Source organism: Strongylocentrotus purpuratus, unplaced genomic scaffold (genome assembly GCF_000002235.5).
Source record: "Strongylocentrotus purpuratus isolate Spur 01 unplaced genomic scaffold, Spur_5.0 spur5_scaffold_4, whole genome shotgun sequence".
In the NCBI taxonomy this organism is placed as follows: Eukaryota; Metazoa; Echinodermata; class Echinoidea; order Camarodonta; family Strongylocentrotidae; genus Strongylocentrotus; species Strongylocentrotus purpuratus.
Genome location: NW_022145610.1, coordinates 4,843,662 through 4,859,612, shown reverse-complemented (window position 1 = coordinate 4,859,612; position 15,951 = coordinate 4,843,662). Strand labels below are relative to the sequence as shown.

Below are 15,951 nucleotides of genomic sequence, written 5' to 3'. Positions count from 1 at the left end.
ATCCTAAGGGATGCTCGTTGTACCTTAAACTAGCTTCCTTGATATCACACACCTATTCATCCTAAGGGATGCTCGGTGTACCTACAACTAGGTTCCTTCATACCACACACCTATTCATCCTAAGGGATGCTCAGTGTACCTACAACTAGGTTCCTTCATACCACACACCTATTCATCCTAAGGGATGCTCAGTGTACCTGCAACTAGCTTCCTTGATATGACACACCTATTCATCCTAAGGGATGCTCGGTGTACCTACAACTAGGTTCCTTTATATCACACACCTATTCATCCTAAGGGATGCTCGGTGTACGTACAACTAGCTTCTTCATACCACACTCCTATTCATCCTAAGGGATGCTCAGTGTACCTGCAACTAGCTTCCTTGATATCACACACCTATTCATCCTAAGGGATGCTCGGTGTACCTACAACTAGGTTCCTTTATATCACACACCTATTCATCCTAAGGGATGCTCGGTGTACCTACAACTAGCTTCCTTTATATCACACACCTATTCATCCTAAGGGATGCTCGGTGTACCTACAACTAGGTTCCTTCATACCATACACCTATTGTTCCTAAGGGATGCTCAGTGTACCTACAACTAGCTTCCTTCATACCACACACCTATTCATCCTAAGGGATGCTCGGTGTACCTACAACTAGGTTCCTTCATACCACACACCTATTCATCCTAAGGGATGCTCAGTGTACCTACAACTAGCTTCCTTGATATCACACACCTATTCATCCTAAGGGATGCTCGGTGTACCTACAACTAGCTTCTTCATACCACACTCCTATTCATCCTAAGGGATGCTCAGTGTACCCTCAACTAGGTTCCTTCATACCACACTCCTATTCATCCTAAGGGATGCTCGGTGTACCTACAACTAGCTTCCCTGATATCACACACCTATTCATCCTAAGGGATGCTCAGTGTACCTACAACTAGCTTCCTTCATACCACACACCTATTCATCCTAAGGGATGCTCGGTGTACCTACAACTAGCTTACTTCATACCATACACCTATTCATCCTAAGGGATGCTCGGTGTACCTACAACTAGCTTCCTTTATATCACACACCTATTCATCCTAAGGGATGCTCAGTGTACCTACAACTAGGTTCCTTGATATCACACACCTATTCATCCTAAGGGATGCTCAGTGTACCTACAACTAGCTTCCTTGATATCACACACCTATTCATCCTAAGGGATGCTCAGTTTACCTACAACTAAGTTCCTTTATACCACACACCTATTCATCCTAAGGGATGCTCGGTGTACCTACAACTAGGTTCCTTCATACCATACACCTATTCATCCTAAGGGATGCACGGTGTACCTACAACTAGCTTCCTTTATATCACACACCTATTCACCCTAAGGGATGCTCAGTGTACCTACAACTAGGTTCCTTGATATCACACACCTATGCATCCTAAGGGATGCTCAGTGTACCTACAACTAGCTTCCTTGATATCACACACCTATTCATCCTAAGGGATGCTCAGTTTACCTACAACTAGCTTCCTTGATATCACACACCTATTCATCCTAAGGGATGCTCAGTGTACCTACAACTAGCTTCCTTCATAAGTGATGCTCAGTGTACCTACAAATGGCTTTCTTTAAATGGATGCCCAGTGTTCCTACAAATTGCTTTACCTCAGTTGTTAAAAAACGCAGACAATATTCAAGGAATTACTTTATTCTATGCATGGGCATAAGTGTTTTGTTTGGTAGCCGTGTACTTGGTTATGTTTTGCATCATCTTGACACAACAATTATATGCGAGAAAGAATGAAACACACCCTTATAATCCCACAAACAGTACTCCAAACCAATCTCTAAGCAATATACCATTATTATGTGGTTTGCATCGGGCACTTGTATATATATGTATGTTGTGTTTGTGTCACTATCACTTGTTTAAGTTAATAAGCACATCCCTACAAATACATATTGATAAACCCACCCTTATCCTTCTTTCCTCAAACATTTTCGCTCTCTGATCATATATATTAGATCTCTGTCGAAGAGAAGACAGAGACTATAATGTGTTATGATAAAGAAATGTTTGTGCAACAAAGTGTCAAATATTATCCAGAAAATTCTCCTGATAAGAAGCACTGGTTCATGTACAATTTAGTATTCGTACCATTGATGATAAACTAGTTTAAAACAGATTATATATACATTTACATGTATGCATGCTTATTAAATGTGCCAATCAAATTCTAAGAGTAAATATGAAAGGTTGGTTAATTGGACAGATCATTTCAGATAGCAAGTGTACGTTTTCGTGGAAGTTGTCATGAACATAGTATGAAGTGTTGATGAATCTTTAAATGTTGAAGTTCAGGGTATAAAGTGCTATTTGATGTATACACAAACTTGTTTGTCAGGTGATTGGTACACTTATATCTACTATATCTCCTTCCATATTAATACCCACACAAGATATCGAAATCAGTTAAACATATCTGGGGGGTGTTTCACAATGACTAAGATTGACTTTAAGTTGGACTTAACTCCTGTTGCTGCCTTCACGTGTGGCAACCCTGTTACGATATTTGTCAACTAAAGCAACAATTTGAAGTCTATCATTGCGATCTTATTGCCAGTCCCTCTCTAGCCCTCTATCGTCAGAAGAGTTTCCAATGCAGTTCCCTGAAACATGTGTCCTTTTCAGGACAAGCCATCAAGATGATGGCTGACACCTCGACCTGCGTACTCTTACTCAACGCTGAAGGCCTTACCCACTCAAAGCGAGACCTGATTGCCCATATTGCAAAGGAAAATTGAGTCAATGTTATCTGCCTCCAAGAAACATAATGTGAAACAGAAGAACAGCTTCACATCGAAGGTTTTGATCTGATCTGCTTCATACCACACAAGAAACATGGGATTGCATCCTACGTCAAACAAGGCATGAAAGCATCCACCACTGGGCGATCTGCTGTGAACTCTACAATGGAGCACCTTTAAAACTATGGGAACCCACTTCTGCAATTTGTATAAGCCATAACATGTAGATTTTGAAATCATGCTCTTCCCAAAGATGCCCCGGAACTCCTTTGTCTGCTGAGATTTCAACAGTCGCAACACTGCCTGGAGATGCCCTACCAACAAGAATGGAAAGCTCATTTTTGAATGGCTTGAATCCCAGGAGCTAATGATACAGTATGACAGGAAGGACAACCCCACATTCTACTCAGGGAGCTACAAATCATGGACTTCATTGGCCCTACCTGTCACTGGTTTCATCAAACATCAGACACACCTGCTCAAGAACTGTCCTTCCAAAGTCCCAAGTTCTGGCCACTGTCCAATCATCATCTCAAGCGACATCAAGCTTCAACTCTCCAACCTACCAAAGAAGAGATGGAATTTCAGAAAAGCTGACTGGCCGAAGTTCCAGGAACTCATAAACAACCTAACATCTTGACTGCCAGACCCCTACACCAGCAATGTGAATGACTCCTAATCTGCTTTCTGCTCCATGTTATATCATGCGGCAAAACTCTCCATCTCCAGGGGCAGAAGACACCTGTATGTTCCATGCTGGGACAAAGAATGCGACCATCTGTGTGAATCCTACACGAAGTCCAAGACCTGTTTGGTGCAGTTCTTGTCGACCTACCAGCGGCATTTGACACAGTATGGCACCGTGGCTTATACCCCAAGACCCTGCAGACCATTCCAGATATAAGAATTGTGAAATTTATCATGCTGCTTGAAACATTTAACAGCGAATGCAGTAGGAGGAGGAGACTCAGCAATGGTGTGCCGCAAGGCTCTGTCCTTGTTCTGATACTTTTCAACATCTATGTCTCTGATATGCTCAATGGGGGATGCATGCAGTATTCCTATGCAGACGACACCGCACTGGGGTTCGACAACCACTCCTTTCGAGGCAATCAAAACATCATTGGAGAAGGACCTGAAGATGCTAGCTGAGGTCTTCAACAGGTGGCATTTCAAGATGAGCATACCGAAGACTGTATCCCTCCTCTTCCATCAGGCAATCCGATGCGTCAACCGAGAGTTGAATATCTCACTAAATGGGACTAGGCTGAACTTCGACCCCACACCAAAGTACCTAGGTGTCACTCTTGATCGAAGCCTCACCTTCCACGAGCATGCCAAAGCCACAGCTCAACAGACCCAAGCCAGAGTGTTTCCCTATAGAAGCTTGCAGGGACAGGATGGGGAGCTGATTTCACCACCCTTTGCACCTCCACCCCCCTTTGCACCTTCACCCTAGCTCTCGCCTTCTCCACCGCCGCTGAGTATGCTGCAACTGCATGGAGCCCATCACCATGTTCACAAGGTTGATGTTGACCTCAATGATGCTATGAGACTAACCAGCGGAACACTCACTGCAACACCAGTCAACAACCTGCCTATACTGTCTGGCATACCACCAGCTCAGCTCAGATGAGATGCGCAGTACACTAAGCTTGCCCAAAAGCATGACAGAGATGAATGCCTTGTTCCCGACCCCTGCCTGTGAAGGACAGCGTCTCCCTAGAAGACACTTTGCAACACAAGCTGCCGAGCTGCCGCTTGAGAAGCCCCCTCCACCTTATCTACCTGGATAGTAAAACGCCGGTCAGACCAGTGGATCTCGTCTACTACCAACTTGAAGGAGTTCATACCAGAGCCCTGTGATAAACCAAGTGGCAGCAACCTCTCAAGAAGAGCCTGGGTCAACATCAGCCGTATCAGAACTGGAGTTGGCCGTACACAATATTTCGTGCAGAAAATTGGAGCTGAGCCATCGCCAAACTGTGCCTGTGGAGAGATCCAAACTGTGGATCATGTCATCCTATGAGGAGACCATCAGTTGGCTAAATAAGGACCTTCCTATTTAGATGATGTACTCCTTGTACGAACGAACAAACTATGGCAGGCCATTCATGCTACTGTTTGCTCTCACTGTTTACTGGCATAGGTCTCTCAAGAGACGTACAAACCATGTTCACAAATCTACATTATTTAGTTTTACATCTTTTTTATAGTTCATTATTGATGGACAAAAATATTATCTAAAGATCATAATTCAGAGACCAATGGTGAGAGAAATGGTTAAAGTCGATCTCAGTCTTTGTGAAACACCCCCTGTATTATTAATGGGCTCATATCTAGTTGTATTATTGTAGATGTATGGATTTTAATTCTTGGTGAATGTTATGAGGTAAAATGTATAGAACTGCATGTATTATATTATCCCTTGTCTTGTGTCAAGTGTATGTAGTATATATCCCCTTGTCAAATGCACTCTGATTTTCTTGTACAATACACCTATGGAGCCTTGCATGTGTTATATGAAGTGTAATTACGTTTCATTCAATACTACAATATATCACTTCATTCTTGCGGAAGACATTAATTTATTAAGGTAACCCCCGCCCCCCCCCCACTCAGTGTTATTTAGGGTACGCATATGCTTGTACCCTCTTTTTGAAAGCACCCCCTATCTGAGGACTGCCTATATTTCGGAACCCCCCTTTCGCGGGCTTTGCCTGCCTTGGAGACCCCCCTAAATCAGTAAAAATGCTCAATGTACCCCTCTAAATTCGGAATAATTTCTCAGGAGTCCAAAGAGATGAGAGAAAAAAAAGAAAAACACCCCCTTTTTAAAGAAATCTCCCGGTGAAAAGTCAAATACTCCCCCTTTTTTTACAATTCTCGGGCCGGATTTTGTCGCACAAAAAGTACCCCTTTATCAGACATTTTGACAACACGCATGCAGTCATTCCGACCTCTGAGTGGGGGGGCCGGGAGGTAACCATAGGTTTGATACATAATGTAGTCATGTACATGTACTGCAATGAGAATCTCATAGACCATGGTCTTAAAAGGAAAATTGCAAATTTGAGTTATATTTATGTTTTCCATGTGGAAGAAATGCATGTTTGTTTTATACACCTGTTATTGCATATACAGAGACTGAATTCATCTCTATGCCATGTCATGCACACGTATTGTGCTTTTCCCCTAATCTCACAACAAATGTGCTGTTGAAATACTTTCAATGTGTAAGTTAATCTGAGTTTTTCAATTGGGATGAAGAATGAAGTGTTCTTCAAATTCATTCAATTTTGTATTATGTTTTTCATTTCTTTCTTTCAAAAGGAAAACAGAAATGAACTGTTTTTTGTGATCATTTTCTTCTTCTTCAGACAGCATCAGAGGGTTTCATTATTCATTCCTTTATTGTAAAATATTCTTCTGTAACTCTGTATGTGTTTTCATGATTTCATTTTGTCCAACATAATGATGGGCATGTCCTTTACTAAAGGGAATTTAGGAAATTGTTGAAATTAATTGCAATTATACAGTATACCAAACATTCCTGACATGTTTAGATTTGATGTAAGATAAATAATTTTACTATTCAACTATCATTAATTTGTACTTTCAGAATCTTTTTGTACAAATTTGTCATATACTCTTGGTTGTGGTTGGAAATATGAACGACAACAACTTTTGTCTCGTTACCAACATTCTGTAAGAAATTTGTAGTGCAAAAATAGAAGAAAAAAAATTAATTAAGAATATGGACAAATTGTGGATGATTTTTGTCTCGCCTGCGTAGCAAAAAGCAAGACATAGGCGCCACTTTTCCGGTGACAGCGATGGTGGCGGCGTTAACATCAAAAACTTAACCTTAGATTAAGTTTTTGAATTTTTGATATCATTTTTAAAGTATAAGTTCTTAGTCAATGAAACTTGGACTATAGGGTTATCAAGTATCCCCAATAATGTGAGTAGAATTTCAGGTCATAAATTTAAGGTCAAAGGTCATTTCAGGTCAACAGACTTAGACTATGTTGTGGCATCATCGAAAACTTAACCTAAGGTTAAGTTTTTGAATTTTTGATATCATTTTTAAAGTATAAGTTCTTAGTCACTGAAACTTGGACTATAGGGTTATCGAGTATCCCCAATCTTGTGAGTAGAATTTCAGGTAACTAAGTTAAGGTCAAAGGTCATTTAAGGTCAGTAGACTTGAATTATGTTTTCACAACTTAATATGAGAATTAATAAATCATTTTTTTTTAAATTAATTTTGTTCATATTTCATTCAAGTTATCGATCCTGGTACAATTAATAGTAAATATTCTTCTGATGATTCTTGGTCAATATTCACTTCAAAATGCTGATTGTATTCAGAGGATTTCATTTTTGGGGCCTGCTAATGGGCCATGCTGCCTATGAATAATGTTCCAACCTCAATTTTTCATCATATTGAATTGCGTAATGCAGACGAGACCGCCCTAGAGCGTTTCCCTTGTTAACATTTTCTGTAATCTTGCCCAAATAACAGAGACCTTTCTGCGTCCTTAAATGTGGATGTATCCATACATTTGGTGTTTGTCTTGTCACGTGTCAGTAGAGAAAAGAAAGGAAAAGTATGTTCCATTGTGGTTATCATTTTGTTCCATCTTTCTTTCTTTCACTCTGGATATCTTCTAACTATCATCATCAGGTCACTGTCAACCCACAAGCTGTCAAGGATGCGTTCTGGCAGGTAACAAAATGTGTTTCCATGTTGCCAGGGACAACACAATCTATTCATGATGTGTGCTTGTATATACTGTGTCTTGAGTGGCTGGCAGATGGACAGTAAACTCTGCATTTAATGCATACATTTCTCTTCATAAATAGATCACAGTTTCACAATCATGAACCCATTCAATCAGATGATGCAAAATGCTTTTAAGAAAGAAATGCTTCTAAAAAGCTAGTATGCGCACAGTGGAAGGCTAGAATGACCCTTCTTATTCAATGCACTCTTCTCATACATCTTCCCCTTGTCACATTCAAATTAACTGCCACTAATACAGCGTAATTTAAGAATTCGGTGATGCATGCCTGAAAACAATTAGTGTTCTTACTTATTACCGTAAATACAACATTTGCCTGCTATACTTGGTAACGCTGGCAAAAACATATCTTTCTTCATGTCTTTTCCCCCTCTACTTTCTTCTGCACTTTTCTAGTGTTTTTCTTTATTTTGCCATCTTTTCTAGCAGACTTATCCTCTTGTTTTCTGAACTGTGCACACTTAGCAACTGTTGCGCCCTTTTTTCAAGTTTTGAAGAATGCGGGATAAGAATAAATTTGTCATTACTTGACAAAGGCTTAAAGCCGAAAAATATTTATACTCTGCATTCCATACTTTATTTTTAGTATCTCTTCTTCACTTTTCAATGCTTAATCAACCGATGCTGGACTATATTTACTCTATACAATTTATATATAATAATTAATAATTGAAAACATTTGAAAGAAAAGTCCTTTAGAGTTCTCTTCTTCATTATGACCGGTTTCAATTTTATTTCTTCAGATAGTGAATTCAAAATTACAATTTACACACAAATGCAACAAAATATATATATAATATATATTTATGGTTTTTACCAGTTTTGCCTGTTAACAAGATCAAATCACATTGACCCAAGTATTAAAGTAGCCCAGCACAGTCTTGGTCATAGATTTGAGAAATAAGCTCTAGAATGATAAGCTCTCTTGTGCACATGAGCTGCTGTGAATTACACGATATAGTGGCACATAAAGATGCAATTTGAAATGTAAAATGCATTCTTACAGGGATACCATTGCTGGTTGTGTCCATGCATCTTAGAGTGTAGTTAAAGTTATTTTAAGAGACAGTTTTAGTATTACATGCTCTCACTTGTGTATTATGTATGCACTTTTTGGGTATATAATGATAGCATTACAATTATGTTGAATATGAAAGAAGTAAGACTCCTGAAATCAATCACTTTCTTAGATATCAATAGACCTTTGTCACATTTTTATTATGTTTAATTTTTTAAACATTTGCATTTTTGTTTTAATTGTGGAAAGAGCCGATTACCAGTACTCATTGTAATATTATTCAGCGCTTAGCATCTTTTAGGGAAGAGGACTTTTGTTAATCCAAATTATAATATCAATTATACATATATACTGTATATAACTATTTGTTTATATCTTTGCCTTTCAGACAAAAAGCATAGCCGGCAAGAGGATTAACACAATGAAGGATAAGCTCAAATTCAGGGTAAGCAACAACAAAAAGAGGAAAACTATGAATAATGAAACATAATTAAGCTCTTTTCTATTTACAATTCTATCCTTTAAGCAGGTAATATCCATATATCTATAACTGCATATTCCATGCTTTATTTTCCTGATAAAACACCTGAGATTCATTTTCAGATGTTTATGTTTGTACTCATTGTTTGCAGCTCCCTTGCGCCTAATGTTTTATTCAATTAAATTAAAATTCATGCCTCAGGAAATGTGTGAGCAATAAAGGGCAACTTGTATATATGGACACATGTATTTGATTGCCAGATTTAGTGATTTGTTTTTTTACATCAGTGATTCATCTTCACTGTCTTTTAAAAGTACAAACTTAAAGCATGGTCTTTTTTACCCATTTTCAAGTTCAATTTCAAGTTTAAATTAATTGAAATTCTATTAAAAGAAATAAATGTAGAAATGACTCATGTTTGTGAGTGCATTAGTGAATATGCACTGTATGCAAGTTAAATGACAATCAAATAATGAATGAGACTTGTCAAGCTCATTATCTTGTTTATTATTGTGTCTCAATCCCATACGAGTCGGTAAACTGCCCCAAAATGATCACAATAGTAAACAGAATAAAAAATGGCATAAGTGTAGTGTGCCACACTTTCATGTTTGTTTTTAAAAACATACAGACGAAGTTGTACACTGTACATGTATGCCTAGTGGGTTTTGTCAAGTGCAAATACTGTTTTTCCCGCACCGCTGAACCTTCAGTTACAATGAGAAATATAAAATGGGTTCTTGAATGTAAGCAATTAATTGGTCAAATGATATGACCGTGTATGGTTCATTATTTTAAAACCTACTGTGCAAACAATTTCCCCAAACTTTACCCCCCCCCCCGCCATAAATGTGCGATTTTGGCATTTTTGTCAGGTAAGTTACTAATTTCTCAATTTTACATAAAAAAGATTCGTTATATAAAACAATTACTTCATGTTTTGAAGCCGGATAATGAATTAGACAAGTCTAGTTTAGTATTCAATTGTGACTTAACCTGCGTGCAATGCATATTCACTAATTCACTCGCCAACGTGAATATTTGTAACAATGGACCACCTGCTGTTTTCTGCAATGGTTTACTGAGTGACGTAGTGTGCTGGAGCCTTTTACACTTCACGGGGGTGTTTCACAAAGATTCTAAGTTGAACTTAACTCTAAGTTGGACTGAAATATTATTGACAGCCATTTGTAGCCTTATAATGAAATATATTCAAAAGCAAAAATTTAAGAATTTTAGACTTTTCATAAATTTTCAAGAACATGAACTTTCCAATGATGATAGAAAATATGAATGATTTGAATCAACATTTTATGCCTTTTAAAATAACTTTAACAAAATATTTTTCAAGGATGCTAATGGCTTTTGTTAATTGTTAAGTCCAACTTAGAGATAAGTTCAACTTAGGATCTTTGTGAAACACCCCCGTGGTTTGTGTTGTGTTTTGCTCATTAGGAGAGTGAGGATATTTTATCAGTTCGGAGGGACCAGCCTGAGATATCCCGCCCTATCACCAGGAGTACACCCTCATCACCCTCATCTAGCCCTGTACTCTCAAGAAGGAAACCCACATCAGCATCTGCACAGGTATCATTCATAGCTAGTTAGTTAGGGCCCAAATGTATTCCTTCACCTCCTTGGTCCAACTCATATGGTTCTAAGTCCCATTGGCATTGTGTCATGTTGGTCCCCGGTCACACTGTTCCTGGTTCTATTGGTCCTTCTACGTGTAGTTCTACATCCCATTGGATTTTGAACACATGTATTTTTTTTCACCCTTCATTTTATCTCTTTTCCTTGCCTATCCCTTTCCATTTTTCTTTTCCTTGTTTTCCTTTCTCCTTCCTCTTCTTTTTTACTTCCCTTCTCTCCTCTTTTCCCCTTCTCTTATTCCTCTCCATCGCTCTCCCCTTCACCTCCTCACCTTTCCACATCTTCCCCCATTCTTTCACCCCATTAAACCTTTCTACTCCCTGTTCCCTTCCCTCTCCTACCCCTCTCCCCATTCTCCTCCCCGTCTCCTTTCTCTTCCCTTTCCCCTCCCATGATACTCTCTCCCTCCCATAATCCAATCTCCCCTTTCCCCTCTCCCCTTTCCCCCTCTCCTTTTGTGTTTTCCCTATCCCCGCACCTTTCACATCTGGAGCTTCCTACCATTAACATCTCATCTGTTAAGGAAAACTGAAAGTGATTTCATTATGGATTAAAAAAAAAGAGAGATATGATTGGGGGGGGGGGGGAGGGTAGAGGGGTTTGGTCTCACATGTATTTTATATTTTGCCAGTTTGCTAATGCACTTGCATGTAATGTACAAGTGTTAGTTCCAGTACAACAAACTTCCTTTTCAAAATTGTATTTACTTCATGCTCAATTCAAGTTCAAATTTCAATATGCAAGAGTAATTTATACTTTTTAAAATTTCTTTCTTCTAAATATTTTTATATATTGGCTTGGTCTTGAAATGAAGGCGCAGTGTAATATCTCTTGGAAAGAGGTGAATATTATGAAATTACACTAGAAAAATAAATAATACAAAAATTAGAACGGCCCCCGAATTGTCTGTGATTTTTGCTCTTTCTGCTCTGTAATTTCTAAATTTTTGGATCAAAGTATGATACAAAAATATCTTTAAAAGGGGACATTGAACTGCTATGGAGAAACTATATACATGTAGTATAGAGTACCTAAGCTGTGACATCATACAAATCTATTTTTAGAATTTCTCAATTTCTTCTTCATTTTCCAAAAGAGCATCAAAAATAATGTCCGAATGTCGAAAAACCAATTGAATATGTTAAGTATTGGCTGAGATATGACCATCTGAATAAATATATGTCCTATGGGAACTCAGTCCTATAGTGCTCTGGTTCTTTCGATGCTCTTTTGGAAAAATGAAGAAAAAATTGAGAAATTCTAAAAATAGATTTTTGATGACGTCATACTTCACCACTCTATTAGAAGCACAATATATTACCTTACTGACTTGGTTCCTGATTTAAAAAAAAGAAGGCATTACCTTTATCTTTGCTGGAACATGTATCAAATGATATCATTATAGCAATTGAGTTTCGAGATATAGTTCAGTCACCAGAAGTTTTTCCTGATTGGTCAATCATCCCAAGGAGCTCCAAAAAGTTCCCTCCCATAGAGCTTGTACATGGGAAGGAACTATTCGAAGCTCCATAATTTGAACCTATGACCCCGCTCATGTGTGAGTGTGTCACAGCTATCTCTCTCCATACAGTATGGATGTCAAGTCATTATCTATCCCCATGTTTTAATCAGAGTTCTCACCGACCAAGGACTTTTATGCTTCCTTCACAGCCTAAGGACAGAGTTGGTGATAAGTAAGTATTCTTCAGGATTATTCCTTCACTTAATTTTACTAATTCTTGGTTGTTTTTCTAGAAGGCTTTGTCATGATGGAGTTCTGGGATACAAGATGCTGGGATGGATGAGGGGGTTACTATCCACTTGCTCTGTCTCCCCCTTGCCCAGAAAGTGTGATGGGGTGTCTAAAGTTCACGCGCATTTCAAAAAATTAACGAATGTGTTATTCGATCCATGATTTATCATATTTTACACAAATTTATTTATATTTTGATTAATCACCACCCAATGAACAGCAACATTTTAAAACTTCAAATGGGTGAAACTAGAAAATTTATTGTCAAAAGTACTTAGGCGATATCGCGATTTCAAATTCATTGTCGGATCAGAATGCGGTACAACTGTAGAAAAAGTCATTAAAGCGGTGCGTCCTCCAAGTCACCATATCAAGTGGTAGAAACTTTTTTGAATTTTGCAAATGTTGAAATTTCCTGTCCTGATATTACTGGAGAAAAACGAAATTCTGTTGATTTACATTTACATTTACAGAAGGAGCATCAGATATTGGAAGAAGAGGTATTCTCTGTTTGATGTTTTGATTAAAAAGTAAATGGCATGTCTGCACAGACTTTTGAAAAAGGAGACAAAACTCCTTTTGAGATTAATAAAGCAAGCATCATTTTGTTCCACTACAGAATAATATTCTGTCACTTTTTGGAACCTTTTCTTGTCTATTTAAAAAAAAGAGTTAGTGTATAGCTGCTCTTGCTTCCCAGAACTCCATTTTCCCTTGTGGGAATCCTGTTATCTGCCATAGTCAATTATTTTGGGGCTTTTCAGTGGCTTTACTCAATGCTGCATCCGATTTGGTGAAGTTTCACAAGACCAATCACCCATGAGACCAATGACCTACATGACCAATCACCCATGACACACAAGACCAATCACCCATGAGACCAATGACCTACAAGACCAATGTCCCATGAGACCAATACCCTATGAGACCAATAATCTATGAGACCAATGACCCATGACACACAAGACCAATCACCCATGAGACCAATGACCTACAAGACCAATGTCCCATGAGACCAATGACCTATGAGACCAATGACCCTTGAGACCAATGACCCATGAGACCAATGACCCATGAGACCAATGACCCTTGAGACCAATACCCTATAAGACCAATAATCTATGAGACCAATGACCCATGACACACAAGACCAATCACCCATGAGACCAATGACCTACAAGACCAATGTCCCATGAGACCAATGACCTATGAGACCAATGTCCCATGAGACCAATGACCCTTGAGACCAATGACCCATGAGACCAATGACCCTTGAGACCAATGACCCATGAGACCAATGACCCGTGAGACCAATGACCCTTGAGACCAATGACCTTTGAGACCAATGACCCATGAGACCAATGACCCATGAGACCAATAATCTATGAGACCAATGACCCATGACACACAAGACCAATCACCCATGAGACCAATGACCTACAAGACCAATGTCCCATGAGACCAATGACCTATGAGACCAATGACCCTTGAGACCAATGACCCATGAGACCAATGGCCCATGAGACCAATGACCCTTGAGACCAATAACCTATGAGACCAATAATCTATGAGACCAATGACCCATGACACACAAGACCAATCACCCATGAGACCAATGACCTACAAGACCAATGTACCATGAGACCAATGACCTATGAGACCAATGTCCCATGAGACCAATGACCCTTGAGACCAATGACCCATGAGACCAATGACCCTTGAGACCAATGACCCATGAGACCAATGACCCGTGAGACCAATGACCCTTGAGACCAATGACCTTTGAGACCAATGACCCATGAGACCAATGACCCATGAGACCAATGACCCATGAGACAAATGACCCTTGAGACCAATGACCCTTGAGACCAATGACCTGTGAGACCAATGACCTTTGAGACCAATGACCCATGAGACCAATGACCCTTGAGACCAATGACCCTTGAGACCAATAGAGTAACAAAGCTGTGACGTCATAAAAATCTATTTTTAGAATTTCTCAACTTTTTCTTCATTTTCCGAAAGAGCATCAAATATAATGTCCAAATGTCAAAAACCAATTGAATATGTTAAGTATTGGCTGAGATATGACCATCTGAATTAATGTATTTCCTATAGGAACTCAGTGTTATATGCTCTGGCTCCTAATGGTTAGGAGCCAGAGCATGTTTTTGATGCTCTTTCGGAAAATGTAGAAATAATTGAGAAATTCCAAAAATAGATTTTTGATGACGTCACACTTCACCACTCTATGACCTATGAGACCAATGACCCATGAGACCAACAGCCTAAGAGACAGTGACACTCCATGAGACTGACAATGTCAATCTTATGAGCCTTGTAGCTGCTTTCAGAGAGCTCACCAGACTGACGACCAACAAGATCATCACTCCATATGTGTGTCTTTGTTTGGTCGGTATTCACCATCTCTATATTTCCTTAAATACATCTTGTTCTCATGGGCTGTCAGGTTTTGTTGTTGGTCCCATGGGTTATCATTCTACTGGGATATCCCTGATCAATTTTCAAATGACTTCTTGTGCCTCCAGATTTTCTTTTGAAACTTATTGAGAAGCCTTCTATTTATTGGCCATGGTAGATAAAGGCTTATTTATTCAAGCTTCTATTATTTTGGGTGATTGGTACCATGGGTTATCAGTCTACTGGGATATCCCTGATCAATTTTCAAATGACTTCTTGTGCCTCCAGATTTTCTTTTGAAACTTATTGAGAAGCCCTCTATTTATTGGCCATGGTAGATAAAGGCTTATTTATTCAAGCTTCTATTATTTTGGGTCATTTTAATTGGAATATATATTTCCCTTGCTGCCTTCCTTATGACCTTCCAATATTTATGGGTTTTTTTGAAGTGTTTCTTTGCTGTTTTCTCATTTCACTTGCCTTTTGTATTTATTTTCCCTGCTGCCTCCCTTTTGAGCATTTCAATATTTATTGTTTTGTTTCAAGTGTTTCCTGTTTTTGTTTGCTTCCCTTTACTTTTGTTATTCTCCATTTGCTCAATTATGTTTATTGCGAAATGTACAAGAATATTGAGACATATGCATATATGTAGACAAAAGCTTTTTCTTTGGGCAACTTTTTCTGGGTTTCCCTCTTTTTATTGGAATTATGTCATTAGGAATTTTCAGTGGAACTTAGGAAAATAAAACACTTGTTTAACTTAGTCCTTGTTCCTTTTTACCTTAAGTCTGTCTCTTTGTTTATATTGTGCTTTCTTTTCTTGATTGCTTTTTTGTTGTTGTATCCTTTCAGTTGCGTGAAGTGTAATATACATGTACTACAGAGCATTGAGACATATTGTCGACAACTAAAATAGGAGAAAGGCAAATGAAGAGTGATTTTTTTCTGGGGGGGGGGGGGGGTTAAAAAGGAATTACACCATGTAGAAGACTTCAC

At 38.7% G+C, this 15,951-nt stretch overlaps 1 protein-coding gene across 6 annotated transcripts in view; it reads left to right on the top strand.

Annotated features, from left to right (window-relative positions):
- LOC100889676 (DENN domain-containing protein 1B) overlaps positions 1–15,951 on the top strand; it is an 85,839-nt gene that overhangs the window by 47,804 nt on the left and 22,084 nt on the right. For 4 of the 6 annotated variants that reach the window (XM_030997780.1, XM_030997781.1, XM_030997784.1 and 1 more), the window contains 4 exons: positions 7,512–7,553; positions 9,036–9,092; positions 10,584–10,715; positions 12,414–12,475. In XM_030997780.1, the coding sequence (XP_030853640.1) occupies positions 7,512–7,553; positions 9,036–9,092; positions 10,584–10,715; positions 12,414–12,475 (293 nt within the window). The remainder of the gene's footprint in view (positions 1–7,511; positions 7,554–9,035; positions 9,093–10,583; positions 10,716–12,413; positions 12,476–15,951) is intronic. The other 2 variants (XM_030997782.1, XM_030997783.1) reach the window with 2 other exon arrangements.